General features: G+C 41.4%; 1 protein-coding gene and 2 long non-coding RNA genes across 3 annotated transcripts; 1 reads left to right on the forward strand and 2 right to left on the reverse strand.

Moving 5' to 3' along the window:
* Positions 1 to 3,624: 3,624 nt before the first annotated feature.
* On the reverse strand, positions 3,625 to 4,891 carry LOC113011226 (uncharacterized). The gene is made up of 3 exons (XR_003270492.1): positions 4,791 to 4,891; positions 3,911 to 4,004; positions 3,625 to 3,701 (listed from the first exon to the last, which is right to left on the reverse strand). It is a non-coding gene; the product is annotated as an uncharacterized LOC113011226 (long non-coding RNA).
* Positions 4,892 to 5,066: 175 nt separating this feature from the next.
* On the reverse strand, positions 5,067 to 5,701 carry LOC113015059 (Fc receptor-like B; the record flags this gene model as incomplete). The annotated part of the gene is made up of 3 exons (XM_026156975.1): positions 5,690 to 5,701; positions 5,373 to 5,577; positions 5,067 to 5,293 (listed from the first exon to the last, which is right to left on the reverse strand). Coding segments are annotated over exons 1-3 (444 nt in total), but the record flags the coding sequence as incomplete, so codon positions are not given.
* Positions 5,702 to 7,249: 1,548 nt separating this feature from the next.
* On the forward strand, positions 7,250 to 8,268 carry LOC113011095 (uncharacterized). The gene is made up of 2 exons (XR_003270456.1): positions 7,250 to 7,733; positions 8,176 to 8,268. It is a non-coding gene; the product is annotated as an uncharacterized LOC113011095 (long non-coding RNA).
* Positions 8,269 to 17,204: the final 8,936 nt, after the last annotated feature.

The raw sequence follows: 17,204 nt of genomic DNA on the forward strand, positions 1-17,204 counted from the left end.
TGAACAACACTCAGTAAGTACAGAGTTGAACACACATGATTACATCTCACTCATCAAATTATACTCAAAGGAAACAAACGTGTAATTAAACTTTGTATTTAAATGTCCCCTCAGTGCTACGCTGCATAAATGTCCATTGAAAGATAAATAAAACATGTTAGCAGCCATCATGTTTTACCTTTTTTTTTTTTGTTTTTTTTTTTGCCTGTCCCGTTTGGCTCTTTTGCCATCAGAATTGTTGTCTAAAGGCAAACAAAGATGCCCAACGGATTTACTTTACCAAACTGACCATCCCAGCCTTGCCGTAATGGTCCATTTGATTCACCTTTTATTCTTTATTTTATTTTCACTTGCTGAATACGGGACAGACTTGACTGGGGGAAAGAAGGGGAGAAAGAAAGAGGGAAAGAGAAAACAGCTGAGAAGAGGGACGGGGGAGAAGGGCAAAAGACAAAAACCAACAGAACGGGCAGAGAAAAAAAAATGCATATATCAATCACCTGGATCACCTGCTGAGAAAGAAAAAAGAAAGCAAGCAGAAGAGAACAAGAGTAATAGAATAAACAACATCACAATGATATATGTGATGTTGGCGGAGCAGAAGCCAGGGGGAGTTGCAGTGACGCGCCCGTGAGCTCCGCCGGCAGCCAGCTGCGCCTGAGTGACCGAGCCCCAGGCCGAGAGGCCGGGGGCACCCCACCTCCGAAGTGGCCCGAGCGAGCCCCAGGCTCCAGGCCCCGATAAGCGGCCGCCAAGGAGTGAGCCGGTGTGTACCTGGACGCCCATCCCCGGACACAAAGAACCACCAACGCACCGATGTCTGAGGGAGTCCGCCACTGGCAGGGGAAGTGGTGGTAGGGGGAGATAGGCCTCCAAACCTTGGAGGGCCTGAGATGTCCCCAGAGAGGTGGTGCCTGACACCCAACCTGACATATGGACACAGACATACAGGCACACACAGACACAAACATCCATTCCCACCCTCATGCTCTCACGCTTTTTACCTTTTTACATAGTAACAAATGAGCTAAACCTGAACATGAGTCAAAGTCACATGTTTCATCTTTCAGCTGTTGATTGGCTGTTTGAGAGAATGGGTGTGGACACTTGCTTTCACTAATGTATATTCAGAATTCATTTCTTTGATTTCATCTCCTTTTTAAAATATTTTCATACTTGACCTCTTTACATCGCGTCAGTTTAGATGGTTTTGAATTCAGGTTCATACAAAAAACCCTGAAAATAAAATATAATTAATCCAGCAAGTGGATGTTTTTACTGTTATGGGAGTCATTTATGAACAGCCTCTGTGAAAGTAGACGATTTTGCTTCTGGAATGACCAGACACCAGTGCTACCAAAACCAAGCGAAAAATTACATATCCGTACCGCAGATGACATCAGTGCGCACACTGTGTCTGAGGAGGATGTGCGGAGGTGCTTCAGGAAGGTGAACGCACGCAAAGCTACTGGACGGACGGGATTCCCGGCCGCGTCCTCAGGTCATGCGCGGCTCAGCTGGCTGGAGTGTTCACGCACATCTTCAACCTTTCCCTCTCTCTGTCTGTAGTCCCAGCCTGCTTCAAAATGGCCACCATCGTCCCTGTACCCAAATCCTCCACCATCTCCTCATTGAACGACTGGCGACCTGTAGCCCTGACCCCCATCGTAAGCAAATGCTTCGAGAAGCTGGTCAGGGACTTCATCTGCTCTGCACTACCCGACTCACTGGACCCTCTACAGTTCGCATACCGCCACAACAGGTCCACTGATGATGCCATAGCCCTGACACTACACACTGCCCTGTCACACCTGGAGAAGAGAGACACGTATGTGAGAATGCTGTTTGTAGATTACAGCTCAGCATTCAATACCATCGTTCCCTCGAAGCTGGACAGGAAACTGCAGGATCTAGGACTGAGCAGCTCCCTCTGCAACTGGATCCTTAGCTTCCTGTCTGACAGACGCCAAGTGGTCAGACTGGGCAGCATCACCTCATCCCCCATCACACTGAACACTGGTGCTCCACAGGGGTGTGTACTGAGCCCTCTCCTGTACTCACTCTACACCTACGACTGCACAGCCACTAACAGCTCCAACATCATTGTGAAGTTTGCGGACGACACTACAGCGGTGGGTCTTATCACCAACGGTGATGAGACGGCTTACAGGGAGGAGGTCAGCGCCCTGACCCACTGGTGTCAAGACAACCATCTCACCCTCAACGTCGCAAAGACAAAGGAGTTGATAGTGGACTTCCGGAGGTGCAGAGAAGTACACACCCCCATCACCATCAACGGCGCTGCTGTGGAGAGAGTGAGCAGCTTCCGGTTCCTTGGAGTACATCTGGCTGAGGATCTTACGTGGTCAGTACACACAAACAAAACAGTGAAGAAGGCGCAGCAGCGCCTCTTCTTTCTCAGGAGACTGAAAAGATTCGGCATGAGCCCCCGCATCCTCAGGACCTTCTATCACTGTGCCATTGAGAGCATCCTCACTGGATGCATCACCACCTGGTATGGCAACAGCACCGCCTACAACTGCAAAGCTCTCCAGCGAGTAGTGCGGTGCTCTGAACGGATAATTGGAGGTGAGCTTCCCTCCCTCCAAGACATCTACAGGAAGCGGTGCCTGAGGAAAGCGGGGAGGATCATCAAGGACTCCAGTCACCCCAGCCATAAACTGTTCAGACTGCTTCCATCAGGAAGGAGGTTCTGCAGCATCCGGTCCCGTACCAGCAGACTGAGAGACAGCTTCTTCCACCAGGCCATCAGACTGCTGAACACGTCATAGACACTCAGCTTCACTACTGAAACTTTAACATTATGCACTCCATACTGTACAGTAATGCCACTGTTTTGCACGTCTCAACTCTGTATATTTTTATATATTTTATTTATTGTTTACTCTATTTAATTTGTAAAATATGTGTACACACACACACACACACACACACACACACGTAGAAAAACATATTTAGTATACACATCCAGGAATGCATATACTATTATATATTGTACATATATTTATTAGTCTCAGATTTAGCCATTCTTGTATTTTGCTTGTTTACATTATTGTATTTTTGCACAACTCTGTTGCTTGTGAAGCTCGCACACAAGAATTTCATTCACATGTACTGTATCAGTGTACCTGCACATGTGATGTGACAATAAAAGTGATTTGATTTAATTTGATTTGATTTAAATCCACACCAAACCAAGATTTGACGTAACCTGACACTTTGGTTTACCTTGAGCAGGTTTCTCTGATTCCACTCCTCAAGAAATACTGTCCTGTAGCTTTTAGAGGCTCCAAAAGCCCAAAGGCGATATGAGGGTGGCGGCTCACAACAGTTTTTGTTTGCTGCATCATTTTAGTTCAGCTGGGTGTCTTTCCTTTTGTTATATTTCTTTAAGAGTTCAAAATGTGTTAATTACATAAATAAAATGTAATTTTCTCTGTAGCACTTCATGGATTTCAAAAGCAACACACCTTAGTTGTTCACACAAAGCATAAAAGTAAAAAAGAATATATACAGTGTTATCTTCATTTTAGATGTCAAAAAGTATTTGTGCCTCCCAGTGTTTTCTTTTGCGTGGAAACCGGGTCCAAATGGCTCTTTGGGTGTTAAAGGTTGCTGACCCCTGCTCTAGGGGATCTTAAGCAGGGGATTGAGATCCTTTTGCTGTTTGGCTTCACTTCCTGCTGAGGAGACAAAAAGGAAAAGTTGCTAACATGATCCCAGAAAATCTGTTGAACTCAAAACATCCCCAAAAGATGAATGTGTTCTTGTTTCTTTAACTTTCAGTATCAATAAATAATGAAGAAATATATATAAACATAATGGAACCCCTGATCTACACGCACAAATGTTATCGCAGTATAACAACATGAAGAAAACACAACATCACCTCTGCTTCGTCTGACTGGCTGTTGTTGATGATTTGATGAAACTGTACATGACATGAGTGATGATGTCATCTTCTCCAGTTTCTTCTTGACCTGCTGAAATTATCCAACATGAACAATGATATAAATTAAATATCTAAACAGTGATTACATTTAAGATAGTTGTTACTGTCATTATAATGAATGTGAACTTTATTCTACTAAACAAACTCAGACATGAAAGATCAGGAAGTCTGAGTGTTAGATTTGTATTGTTGATTGTCATTTATGCTTAGAAATATTTACTCATATATGCTTAGAAGTGTATATAATCATTGGTGGATTGAAAGGATGTTTCATCCTAAAGTAACAGCTCTGTGTGTTAGGGAGTGCATCCGTTCATCTAGAGTGTCCTTGGTATAAATCACATACTCCCTAGGAGAGTTTCTCTTTTCTTGTTGATTTATGGTATAGCAAGCACACGTATATCTGTTTAAGTATAAGAGCCCTTTGTTCAGATGGACCGCTAGACTCCTGGCACCAGCTTTGGGGAGTCTTCACAGGGTCACATCTGGACCCCACACACACACACACACACACACACACACACACACACACACACACACACACACACACTATTCTTTGTTCACATGTATACCTATGTAAGATGTCATATGTTAATGACCCTATGCATATTCATGTAACCACAATAAAAGGAGTGCTATGGGGAGCCTGGCTGAGAGTCTGACGGAGGCTAGGTGGTGGGACGACACTCGGCCCCAGCCAGATTTCCCTCATGCATGAGTAAACCAGCCTGCTTGTGTCTTGCTTTGCAGTGTAATTATATTGTCTTCAATGTTCCAGCGGATAGGTACAAGCTACAAACCTATCACTGAGTCTCACCTTCAGGTTTCCTGTGAACACATTGTCTCCCCAGTAGAACCAGTAACACCAGCAGAACCACAACACAGACTGATCCAACAGATGACAACATATGTTTGAGAGAGGAACCAGGAGGAGGTGTGGATGTAGGTGGAGGTGTGGATGTAGGTGGAGGTGTGGTGGTGTGTTCCCCTAAAATAAAGCAAACACAGTCATTAAGTTGTCGTCACATTGTGAATGTTGAAAGCTGCAGAAACACAGACAGGTGAGTGTGTCACCTGTGACAGTGATCCAGCTGGATGGAGACTCTCCATGACCGCTGATGTCACACTTGTAGAGGCCTTCATCAGACCTGGAAACATGCTGGATGGTCATGTGACCTGTAGGCTGCTTCCTGATGAGGGAGCCATCTTTATAGAAAGCAGCTGTGAGGTTGGAGGGAGTGGTCTTTGTTTTACAGAGCAGAGTGACGTCGTCTCCCTCCATCACAGGGAGGACAGGACTCTGCAGGATCACTGATCCACCTCAACACAGAGACAAACTACAGCATTTCATCCATTTACACACAGCTTCATCAACACTAACTCCACACACTCAGCTTACCAGTGACTGTCAGGTTAACCATGTTACTGATGGGACCCTCTCTGGACTCACACCAGTAAACTCCACTGTCCCAGGTATTCATGTAACTGATGTTACAGGAAGTATTAGTTGAACCAGTTGGTTTTCCCCAATCTCTTCCACACTGAGTCCTCTGTCGTCTGCTTGTGTTTCTCCTCAGAGTCCATCCAGCAGAGCTGTCGTCCTCCTCACAGCTCAGAGACACAAAGGCTCCTTTAAAGAACTGAGAGCTGCTGGGACTCACAGTCAGATGAGCTGTGAGGGTTAAAATGAAAAACGGATGATCTGTTAGACTTTACATTGTGAAACATGAACACAATCAGGTCATATCAGTGAGCATTTATCAGGTTTAAACTGTGACAGAAGAAGGTTACTGACCTTGGTTTGTTGTGCAGCTCAGCAGTGAGATCAGAACTAAAGAGAAATGACACTCAGGTTGATTTGAGGTGAACATAAAGAACAACTCCACACAAACAGCTGACAAACACACAAACACTCGTAACTCTCTGAAATATCTGCTCATTTTCAATTTAAAGCCAGCAAAATGTTTAAAAATATTTGGTTGAAGATCTCTTTATCCATTCTATCTGACTTGAGGCAGAGAGAGAGTTTGAGCTTATCCCAGCTGTCAGCAGGTGCTTCTGGCACAGGTCCTCAAACTGTGACCAATCTGGCCTGCTTGACAGCTTTGCAAAATGTGAAGCAGGACATAAATCTTTCGACTTTGAACTGTTTTCCAACTTTTCCTGCTGATAAACACGTCACCAAAGACATTCATACTTGTTATGACATGTGTTATGATATTTTGATACCACGGTAAGCATTTACAGGATATTGTTTTATACAGGAAAACTGTTACTCAGTAAGGCCGATCTACTAGTTGTTTTTCTCTTTCTCTGTGACCCAAGAATTAATGTGAGACTCACAAGCTGGTACCTCAAGGTCGAAAACACCACAGAGATGAGACCACTTCTTTGCTCCCATCCTCCCTTTTTCTTTATCTCCTGGAAAAGGCTCGTTAAAGGCTAGGTGGTTCGTTTCAGAATTCACTAATGAAAGAACTCTGTATTCTATGTCTAGGAGTGTATTTTGCTGGGATGATCATAAATTGTAGCTGAACTGATAAACTACACAAGGGATACTTTGCTCAGAAGGCAGGAAGACGTTTCCTTATTTGGTCTGTACCGGTTTGAACTGGGAAAGCTGACACACGAACCTTTTTTCATCTATATAAACTGCTGTGTATCAAATAAACCTTTGAGTCGATTTGGGAAGACAACCTGAAGCAGTCTGTGTTTCCTTGTTCTCCCAAGCTGCTCCCGACGTCGTAACTAACCCAGCTGAATGGCATACCTGAGTGTTACTTTAAATAATTAGGAATCTTATAAGGAAAGGACAGAACTCTGCTTATCGCTCACGCCACGGAGGAAACCCGGGAAGGCAATTTCCTTCAATCTTGGTGTCAGAAGTGGGATTACTGACAGAAGGTAAATATGCGTCTTTCATATTTATATAAAGACCTATTATACCTCTCTCAGTGATCGATCCATAAAAAAACGGGATATGCTGACGAAGTTTCACTTAGTGATCCAGAGAGATACACTGACTGACTTCCTCAGTCCCCGAATAAAGTAAATTAACCCTTGTGTGGTGTTGGTGGACCCGCTAGAGTTGTGGCTTTCCAAATTAACACTATCAAACAATTTTCTTTTATATAAAATGTTATAAATAAATCAGTTATAATCAAGTGGAAAGACAACACATTTATACGTAAAAAAAAATAATAATAATAATAATTAATTGTTTAATTTTTCTTTAAAAAAAAAAACAAAACAAAAACAAAACACAGGTCTCAAGGGTTAAAAGCAGTAAATTAAAAGCAGAAAGACACAGGGAGTTGCCTGTTGTTTTGCGAGGAGTTGCTCGCTAAGTGAGAGTTGCTCACACAAACAAAAATTGCTAGCAATAAATTTAAAGTGACCTCAGCTGTGCCGCAGCGAAAATACTAACCTAAATCCTCCTAGCGTGTAAACCCCTCTGGAAATCACTGAACATGGGTCAGAATAATTCAAAAACCACAGACAAGTCCGATAAAAAATCTAAAGTACCTGTAAAACCAAAAATTAATAAAATACAAAATAAAGTCTCAAATAACGGCTCAGTACAACTCCCATTTCCGGTTACGTGTAACCTACGTCCGCGAATCGGTGAAGACGTCCATGATCACGTATCCAGAACATGCGGGAGTGCTTATGTGACTGACTTTGTTTACAACTTAAGAAGTTCAATGCATTCTAATTTCTTTTCGGAGCCTTATCCCGAACGATTATCGCCAGAAAACAGGTCAGTAGAAATGTTGAATATCATTTGTGATAAGAAAAGTAGTCTGCTTAAAAAGTCCTGTAGAAAATATATGATAGAATGCCGCGACGTGATACATCAAATGTTACCACTATGGACAAAAGGAGGGTAAATAATGACAAAGTCGCCGATTTCTTTAAGAATCTAAAGAAATTCCTGCTAACAATGTCCAGAGACAAAATTGACTTAAATGCAGTAACTATGTGTAAACAGAAGCCTGATGAATCTATCCTAGTATTCATAAAACGCTTTATGCACTGTTGGACAAGCTAGAGGTGCAAATTTAGCTCAGTTTTCCAGCAGCCGCAGACACCCAAGGCAAAAATGAATTTGTGTATTTAATTTAACATAAAGGGTGAAATGTTTGCTGACACTGATAACAGCTTATGTTTTCTCTGCCCTATGTACCGACATGATGGAGAAGGAACATCCTCTGTGTCAGCTGGACCCTCAGCAGAGAATGAACTCAACATCCTTTTTGTCCGGTACTCTATGTCACACACTGTGCCAAAAAAAACGTGTACAGACGCCACTAACAGGTAATCCCATGACTGGGAGCCACACTTTTGTTTCTCTCACACTGTTCAACAACATGATAACTGCTCACACAAGTGAAGGTCAAACAGTGATTTTGTCACATAACTCAGACATAGTTTATGACATAACTACACCATGTCGTCACATAGATCTAACCTACCCTATCCACTGTACTATTTCTGCACTTATGTTGCCAGCTGAATACCAGAATATGACATTGTGGTCAAAAAGTGAGAATGAGATAGGATTTATTGACTGTACACTTTATCACGCACACCTATTAAAACACAACAAGCAGTATATGTCAAGCAACATCCCATTTCTGCCGAAAAAGCCGCAGCCCTAGATGTCATGATAGGAGATTTATTGACTACAGGAGTAATAAAGCCCACACTCCTGTCAATCCTGTGCCAAAGCCTAACAAACCTGGCGTATGGCGTTTCATACAAGACTTGAGGCAAATTAATGCAGTCAACATTCCTCTGCCACCTCTCGTTTCAGATGTTCACAGCATATTGACATGCATTGCATACACATTTTACCGTGGTGGATTTATGCTCCGCTCCTTTTTCTCAGTACCTGTGACACACAGCCGTTATTTGCATTCACACATAGAAATAAGCAGTACACTTGGACTCGTTTGCCCCAAGGCATGATAGACAGCTCTGCTGCTTTCTCAATGGTGCTTCACTCCTCCAGGGCTGCACCCTGATCCACATGTGGATGACCTCCTCCTCTGTGCTGAAAGTGAAAAACTATGTCAAACTGCTACACACATGCTTCTCCAGCACCTCCAAAAGACTGGCCACAAAGCATCTGCAAAGAAAATGCAGTACTGTCAGACTTCTGTTCAATATTTGGGATTCACACTGTCTCACGGAAAACGTTCCATGACTGCAGACAGGGTCAAAGCTGTGACCTCCGTCCCTCGTCCCACTACACAGAAGGAAATGTTGTCCTTCCTAGGCATGGTGAACTATTGCAGACAGTGGATACCAGACTGTTCTTTTCATGACCACATTCTGCGTGACTGTTGTAAAAAAAAAAAGACAAGCCTCCTCGAATACTGTGGTCCACAGAAATGACTGCCTCTTTCAATGCATTACAGGGAGTGCTGATCTCCGCCACTCAAAGGTGCTGTCCGTGGTTGTTCAGGAATGCCGGCCTGCCTGAGGGCAGTAGCAGCTTGCTCTATCATGATAAGGGACTGCGAGAAGCTCACACTCTCACATGACACTATTCTACACACCAATCACCAGGTCACGACCATTGTAGCAAACATAACTAAACAACATATGCAAATCTCACTATAAAAGCGAGCAGCACACCTGATTCGCCATGACATTTATTGATACTATTCTGTGTTCTTCTGACCGACAGGATGGCTCAGACAGGCTTGATGATCATGACTGCATGACACGTATACAGGAATCCACAGCACCACGTCCAGATTTAGAGCAAACACCTATCCCAGACTCAGCCACGGTTTATGTGGACGGGTCCTGTTCAAGGCCGAGTGACAACTCATTTCTTTGTGGCTATTCAGTGGTAACAGTGCCTGACATCATACTAGAGGCTCACTCATTACCATTTCACTCAGCACAAAAAGCAGAGCTCATGGCTTTAATACGCGCCTGTGAGCTCCATTTGGATAAGCATGTGACGATTTACACAGACAGCCGCTATGCATTTGGCGTTGTGCATGACTTTGGCACATTGTGGAGACAGAGAGGATTTAGATCTGCTGATGGAAAATAAATTGCTAAATTCTGATTTTGTTCAAAGACTTTTTCAGGCTATACAGCTGCCATCGGCCGTTGCAGTTGTAAAAAACGAAAGGACACAGTACAGCTGACACAGACGAAGCAACAGGTAATGCCTTAGCAGACGTGACAGCCAAGGCTGCAGCTGCATCACAGCTCCCACCTCCGCAGGAAGTATTATCTGTGCCCCTACAGCTGCCACTTGTTACACTCCCAGACTATTTAGAAACAAATGTTGATTTAAAATTCATACAAGAGCAAGCCTCTGCATAGAATAATGACTGTACCTTAGATGACAGAGATGGCTTATACAAAATCTTAAGGGTTTGATTGCCCTCCCATATTCCCTGATGCCAGTCCTTGCCCGACATTTTCACGGTGTGAGTCATGTCGGACAAAGAGGGGTAATAGGGGCAATAAAATCAAGATTTGTAATTGAGAAAACATGACATGCAGTAAAAAGCATATTAGCAACCTGTCTAACATGTGCGCGAACTAATGTAGGTAGCTCAAAAGCAAAACATCAGCATTTACCACAACCAGATTTTCCATTTCATACATTACAAATTGATTTCACACATATGCCAGCACAAGGAAGCATCAAGTACTTACTGGTAATAGTGGATCAATTTAGTAAATGAGTAGAAGCTTATCCAACCTCAAAAGAAACTGCAGAAGTAGTCTGTCAAAAGTTGAGCAATGAAATAATACCCAGATTCGGAATACCTCACCAGATTAACAGTGATAGAGGACCTTCATTCACATAAGAAGTATTCAAAAGTGTGCTAAAACTTTAATGACCTGGGTCAAATTACTTACTCAAGTCCTGTGTGAGATTAGAATGACTCAATCTGCAGTAACCAAATTATCTCCATTTGAAATAAGATTATTTCCAAGACCATGGTCAGCTTCCAGAGGGGCACCGCTAGTAGAAGGTGATGTATATTGCATTGTCCACTGATGTTCACAACCTGGTAGAAAAACTGAATAATAACTATCAGAAAGTTTGTCTCTCTCAGCTTTTCCCCTCCACAGTTCCACCAGTGGAGACAAGGAGATGCATGTTGGAGAAGCCACTAAAACCAAGGACACTCTGGGAGGCCGCGTGTTCCAGCCCCCAGGCTTTACTGGCAGTGACGAAGAACCAGCATCCTCACAGACGGACAACCTCAGTGGATTCATGCCAGCAGGGTTAAGACCAGCCCAATCGGACCATCTCAGGCGTCGGATCAAGCAGACGACATCTCCGGCGAGCCAGCGCCCGGATCCAGAGCAAATAAACACACACGGGTAGATGACATCTCCGGCGAGCCAGCGCCAGGATCCAAAAGTTACATACACACACGCAATCACTGATTAACACACAACGTCTGAAAGAACAACAACAAGGTACTCAAACATCCAGCAGGAACAGAAAGCCAAAAGTACCACATGATGTCTAACCTGATAAAGCCAGACTCATTTCATCCTGATAATGGAGAAAATGAAATGCCCATTGTCATCATACGACGCTTATTCAATGTCTCTCGAACCTGGGACCAGGCCAGAAGACGACTGAAGAACTGTTTTTCTTATATACTTTCTTATATATTTAGGTTATTTATCATATCTATCGCATTAACCTTAGGATTTCTCTTTGCTATTTTGTATTGTAAACTGCAACCATGTTCACATTTCTGCAGGTCATATTTTGCTGACTATACCTCATGCTCCATTTTGCAAGACACCTACTTAATGCACTCCTCACGCTCCCTAAAATCAGTAAATAGCAACATAGACGCCACTAATAAACCATCTTATGCGCCCTCTAGAACAGGAGCTAACGCCTGGTATGAAAATGCCAGAACAGCCGCTCGTGATTTAGGAAACAGTAACTGTTATGTCTGTTCAAAGGCTAATCCAGAACAGGTAATAGTAGGATACCCCATATCCGGTTTCCCCCTCACTGAGGGACTAGAGAAAATCAGCGGAAATAATGCTCTCTTTAAAGACACTTTACAGTTGACTCTGAGCCCTCTCGACTGCTTACTTAGACACACACACACACACCAACTAACCCTGAGACTCCATTAGGCGAATTATTGAAGTTATCTAATGACACCGCAGGGACCTGCGCCCCAATGAAACGCCCTAAGAATAGGTTAAAGCCCTCACTGCCCTTAGGACAGATCCCTCTCCATTTTAATACTAGTATGATATGTCTGCGCAGACTAAAGTTAACTGGCCCAGACACACACATAGATTATACAAAGGATAACTATACATCCTTCTCTGACTCCCCAGGTGCACGCTGTAATGAGACATGGCTAGCTGTCTCTATGGCTGAAGTTGTATCATATCTGGAGGAACACACACACAGTTCAAGTTCGAGCAGAGAATCGATCATTGTTCCCCCAGACGGTGTATTAAATGATACTGACTGGGGGGAGTTAGTTAAATCACACATGGTCACGCGCCTAACTAGACCAATCCCACGTGCTTATTGGTTGTGCAATAATACCCTTAGATTAGCTTTACCTGTTAATTGGACCGGTACCTGTGGTCTAGTAACCGTTGATGTATGCTGTACTTTCATTCCCAATAATACCGCTCCTAACGGTCCATTCACACAAGCTATGAATAAACTTGAAGCATTGCAGATAGAACTAATTGCCAATACAGGCCACGGTCAGTGGCTACATAAGTGGCTACAGGACACGTTTGGAAGATGGTAGGAACTAATTGTAGCCTTTGTAACCGTTGCAGCATGTTTTTGATGATTATTGTCTGTTGTGTGGTACCCTGTGTACGTTCAATGATAACCCGTATAGCTACTAGTACAGCTACTTCAATGTATTTGCAATTGGCACAAATTGACCCAGATTATGTGTCAGATGTCATCGATGATGATCCTGATGTATGTATTGAGCATTAGATTGTGAATTACTCGATTGTTCAAGAAGAGAATGACGTTTTCTTCTTTTTCTTTTCTTCTTTTTAAGATTTTGATATTAAGCTTGCTCGAAGGACCAGTTACATTTATGATTTGTTTCACATTTATGATTTATCTTTATATTATGTTATTACATTCTGTCTTTATACTATGTTATCATTACATGATAAAAGGGGAGAACTGTTATGATATTTTGATACCACGGTTAGCATTTACAGGATATTGTTTTATACAGGAAAACTGTTACTCAATAAGGCCGATCTACTAGTTGTTTTTCTCTTTCTCTGTGACCCAAGAATTAATGTGAGACTCACAAGCTGGTACCTCAAGGTCGAAAACACCACAGAGATGAGACCACTTCTTTGCTCCCATCCTCCCTTTTTCTTTATCTCCTGGAAAAGGCTCGTTAAAGGCTAGGTGGTTTGTTTCAGAATTCACTGATGAAAGAACTCTGTATTCTATGTCTAGGAGTGTATTTTGCTGGGATGATCATAAATTGTAGCTGAACTGATAAACTACACAAGGGATACTTTGCTCAGAAGGCAGGAAGACGTTTCCTTATTTGGTCTGTACCGGTTTGAACTGGGAAAGCTGACACACGAACCTTTTTTCATCTATATAAACTGCTGTGTATCAAATAAACCTTTGAGTCGATTTGGGAAGACAACCTGAAGCAGTCTGTGTTTCCTTGTTCTCCCAAGCTGCTCCCGACGTCGTAACTAACCCAGCTGAATGGCATACCTGAGTGTTACTTTAAATAATTAGGAATCTTATAAGGAAAGGACAGAACTCTGCTTATCGCTCACGCCACGGAGGAAACCCGGGAAGGCAATTTCCTTCAACATGCATAGGTTCTTTCTCTTCAGCACCCTCTGCTGGTCATAGCGGGAATACTGACAAGCTTATATTTTGGTGGGGTTTTTCTGTGTTCCTGTGGGTAGAGGAAACAGGAAGCTGGTCGCTTGTTAGCCTGCAGGATATGCTGTTTGTTGCCTTAGATGCTCTTTAATACATTTCTGCCTTGGAGAGTTATTGCTTGTGAGTATTAATGTGCAACATGTTTACAAGTTTATTTGGTGCATTTCTATTACAGAGATTTGTTTAGAAACCAGTTATTTCGTCTGTTATGTTTATCTTTGAGGAAGCTAAACTCACTAAGTTGTATTGTGATCAATACTGAGTTGCTGTTATATATATATATATATATATATAACAGTATAGTTCATATCCTAGAAGTGTGAGTTAAAGGAAAAAACATCTTGTAACATTTAGAAAAGGATGTCAATCATTGAACTACTGACGAAGTAAAAAGCCTTAAACTTACTTCCACCTCCAATGTTCATTGAAACCGCTAGCTGTCTGTCAAGTTGGGCAAAGGGACGCACAATAAGGCCAGAACAATACTACTCCAAAGTATTTAATTAACAGATAATCAATTAAAGGAAAAAAACATTCCTGGTGTTCACTGCCTACTCAAGAAAAATAAAACATTTTCATCAATCAACAAAAATAATATAATATCAATATCTAATATCAATACAGATCAGTCTGGGCACTGAGTTACCTGCATTTCTTCTATATTTTCTCACATTTGTCAGGTAGAAAAACTGAGATTTTCTGTTGAAGCTGCACTAAAGATCTTATAGTAAGATATCTCTCGTAACTTGTGACGTGACTCTCGATGTAAAATGAGTTTGCATCCCTGTCACACAGTAACTACAGGCCATCAGTCCATCACAGACTAACAGTCACACCTACAGCCAGTTTAGAATCACCAGTTAACAACACGTCCTTGTACTGTGGAGGAAACTTACAGACACTAACACTGCACCTCTGTAACACCTGTACAGTTACATATGATAAATAAATAAATCGTTGCTTTTTTATTATGATTTTGAGATGTATAGAAGAGTTTTCTTTGATGTTTGTTACTGACGTCAATGTATCCAGACAGTTTCAACTCATCATAATTTTTATCTTAGAAGCAGCTTTTAATGTGATCACAGTGATCATGAGTACAGACTACACTATATATAAAATATCCACAGCATTTAAATAACCCAGTGAAGTCATGTGTCCTCTGTGCAGCTGTGTTGATATAATGAGTGAATGATTTGATCTTTTCACTGCCTGCTGTGTTTCCTCGACTCCTGAGCAAAGATAAAGAGTCAGTTCAGACCTGCAGTTGGTCCTCGTGGTGTTTGAACTTGAATTCAGCCTGATTTGTTTTTCATGTCTTCTCCTCCATCATCAGTTATCAGGAGAGCAGACAGTCAAAGTACAAGAATTCAAACAAACACAGAGATTCTACTTACAGAGCAGACACAGCACAGATGTTTCCTTCATCGTCCTTCTCACTCATTTGAGCTTTTTTTCATTTCTGTCACTGACACCAAGTAAAGCCCGCCCTCTTCCTCTGAGCACCAGCTTTCTATTGGTTCAAACACCGAGGTTATCAGTGTGTGTGTTTACACCCCCCTCAGTGAGAGAGGCAGATATGAGCTGAAACACAGGAATCAAACCAGAGACGCTGCTGGTCATTAAATTCTTCATTTCTTCATTTCCAGTTAATACTTGTACAGCTGCTGTTATTGTATATATATATTTATATCTCTTCATACATTCTTATATAGTTCTATATTGTGTATTTTGTTGTACAGTTATTTTATTTTCAACTTTAATTTATATATTTTATTTTATTCCTTCCTAGTTAAATTTACACTTTAATTTTTCATATTTATTTCCTATCTTATTCATAGCCTTTTCTTTTTTCTTTAGGTCACGAGCAGTTGTCTAAGCATTTCACTGCATATCGTACTGTGTATGACTGTGTACGTGACAAATAAAATTTGAATTTGAATTTGTTATGGAGCTGAACTGGAACCATTCAGACACTGAGGCCCTTTGAACACATTTTAATTACAGCTGTGCAGAGACACACTGATGACTGACTGGATCACTATGATTCACATTTTACATTCACACCATCCTCACACATGGTTTATATTTGACCACTAGAGGGAGATGTTGCACTTTAAACACTAACATGGATACAGTACAATGATGTTTCCACATTTTGTTATCAATAAATAAGACACCAGCTACTCCTGTACAGCAAATCCGAACCAGATTTTTGTCAAAACTGTCACAGTCTTTGCTTCTAAACTTTTTACTCTAGTAATTGAATTTACAGTTATGTTTTCATTTGACATACTGTATTAACACGATCTAAAATCAGACAACAAAACATAAAATCAGTGTAGAAGAAGTGATATTTTTTACTGTAATAACCACAAACATGTTTAATGAATCATATTTCATAACTTTAAATGCAAATATAAATTGTCAATTTTAAAATCCTATGCACAAGTTTTGCAAACAATAAAGTTATTTGCATAAATTTACCTTTTACCCCTTTTTTAAATAACCATTTCAAACTATTTACAGAACAATCAGCTGTTATGCATTCAATAAGATGCTACACAAATTATTTGAGCCACTCCAAAAAAAATTTTTCTGTCCTCTATAAAGGAGAACATCATGGATTAACTCATTATTTAACTAATTTATTGCTATAAGATGACATTCAGTTTATATTCATGTATAAATGACACAAATCAATATATTAATTAAATCACAGGCAAGTCGATGAACATCATCTGCAGATATATTTGGTAAATGCCCAGGACATCTTGAGAAATGTAAATCACTGCTTAATTCATCTATTTGGTTGACCTGTTTTGGAAAACCCTGCCATAAACAAGGTGCGAGTATCACACCAGAAACGAAGCGCTCTGCAGGAGCTTCCCCACTGGAAGTAGCATATGTTAAGGGGCACATATCTAGACATTGTGATAAAACTTAACATGTCACAAGACACACCTTAAACATCATGTAATCCACTCTCACTCTGCACTTTTATTCGTGACTTCAATATGTTGAAATGAGCTTTGAAGAAACATTTACTGAAATAAAGCTTTCATCATAGGATTCATGAACTTTACAAATAATCGGTGGATTTATCTTCAGTTGTAGATCAACCTTTATCACTTAGAGCCATCTTAAGTCCGTTTTTCCTATCCTCTCACTCACTAACATCTCATGAGTTTAGATCCTTGCTGTTTCCGATCTGCCCTGTAGGTGGCCTCAGTGTGCATCAAACCATTTACAGACGATTAAGTGTTGTTCATAGTTCATATTTGAATAGAAGACGTCGGACAT

This window comes from Astatotilapia calliptera, chromosome 3 (genome assembly GCF_900246225.1).
Source record: "Astatotilapia calliptera chromosome 3, fAstCal1.2, whole genome shotgun sequence".
In the NCBI taxonomy this organism is placed as follows: Eukaryota; Metazoa; Chordata; class Actinopteri; order Cichliformes; family Cichlidae; genus Astatotilapia; species Astatotilapia calliptera.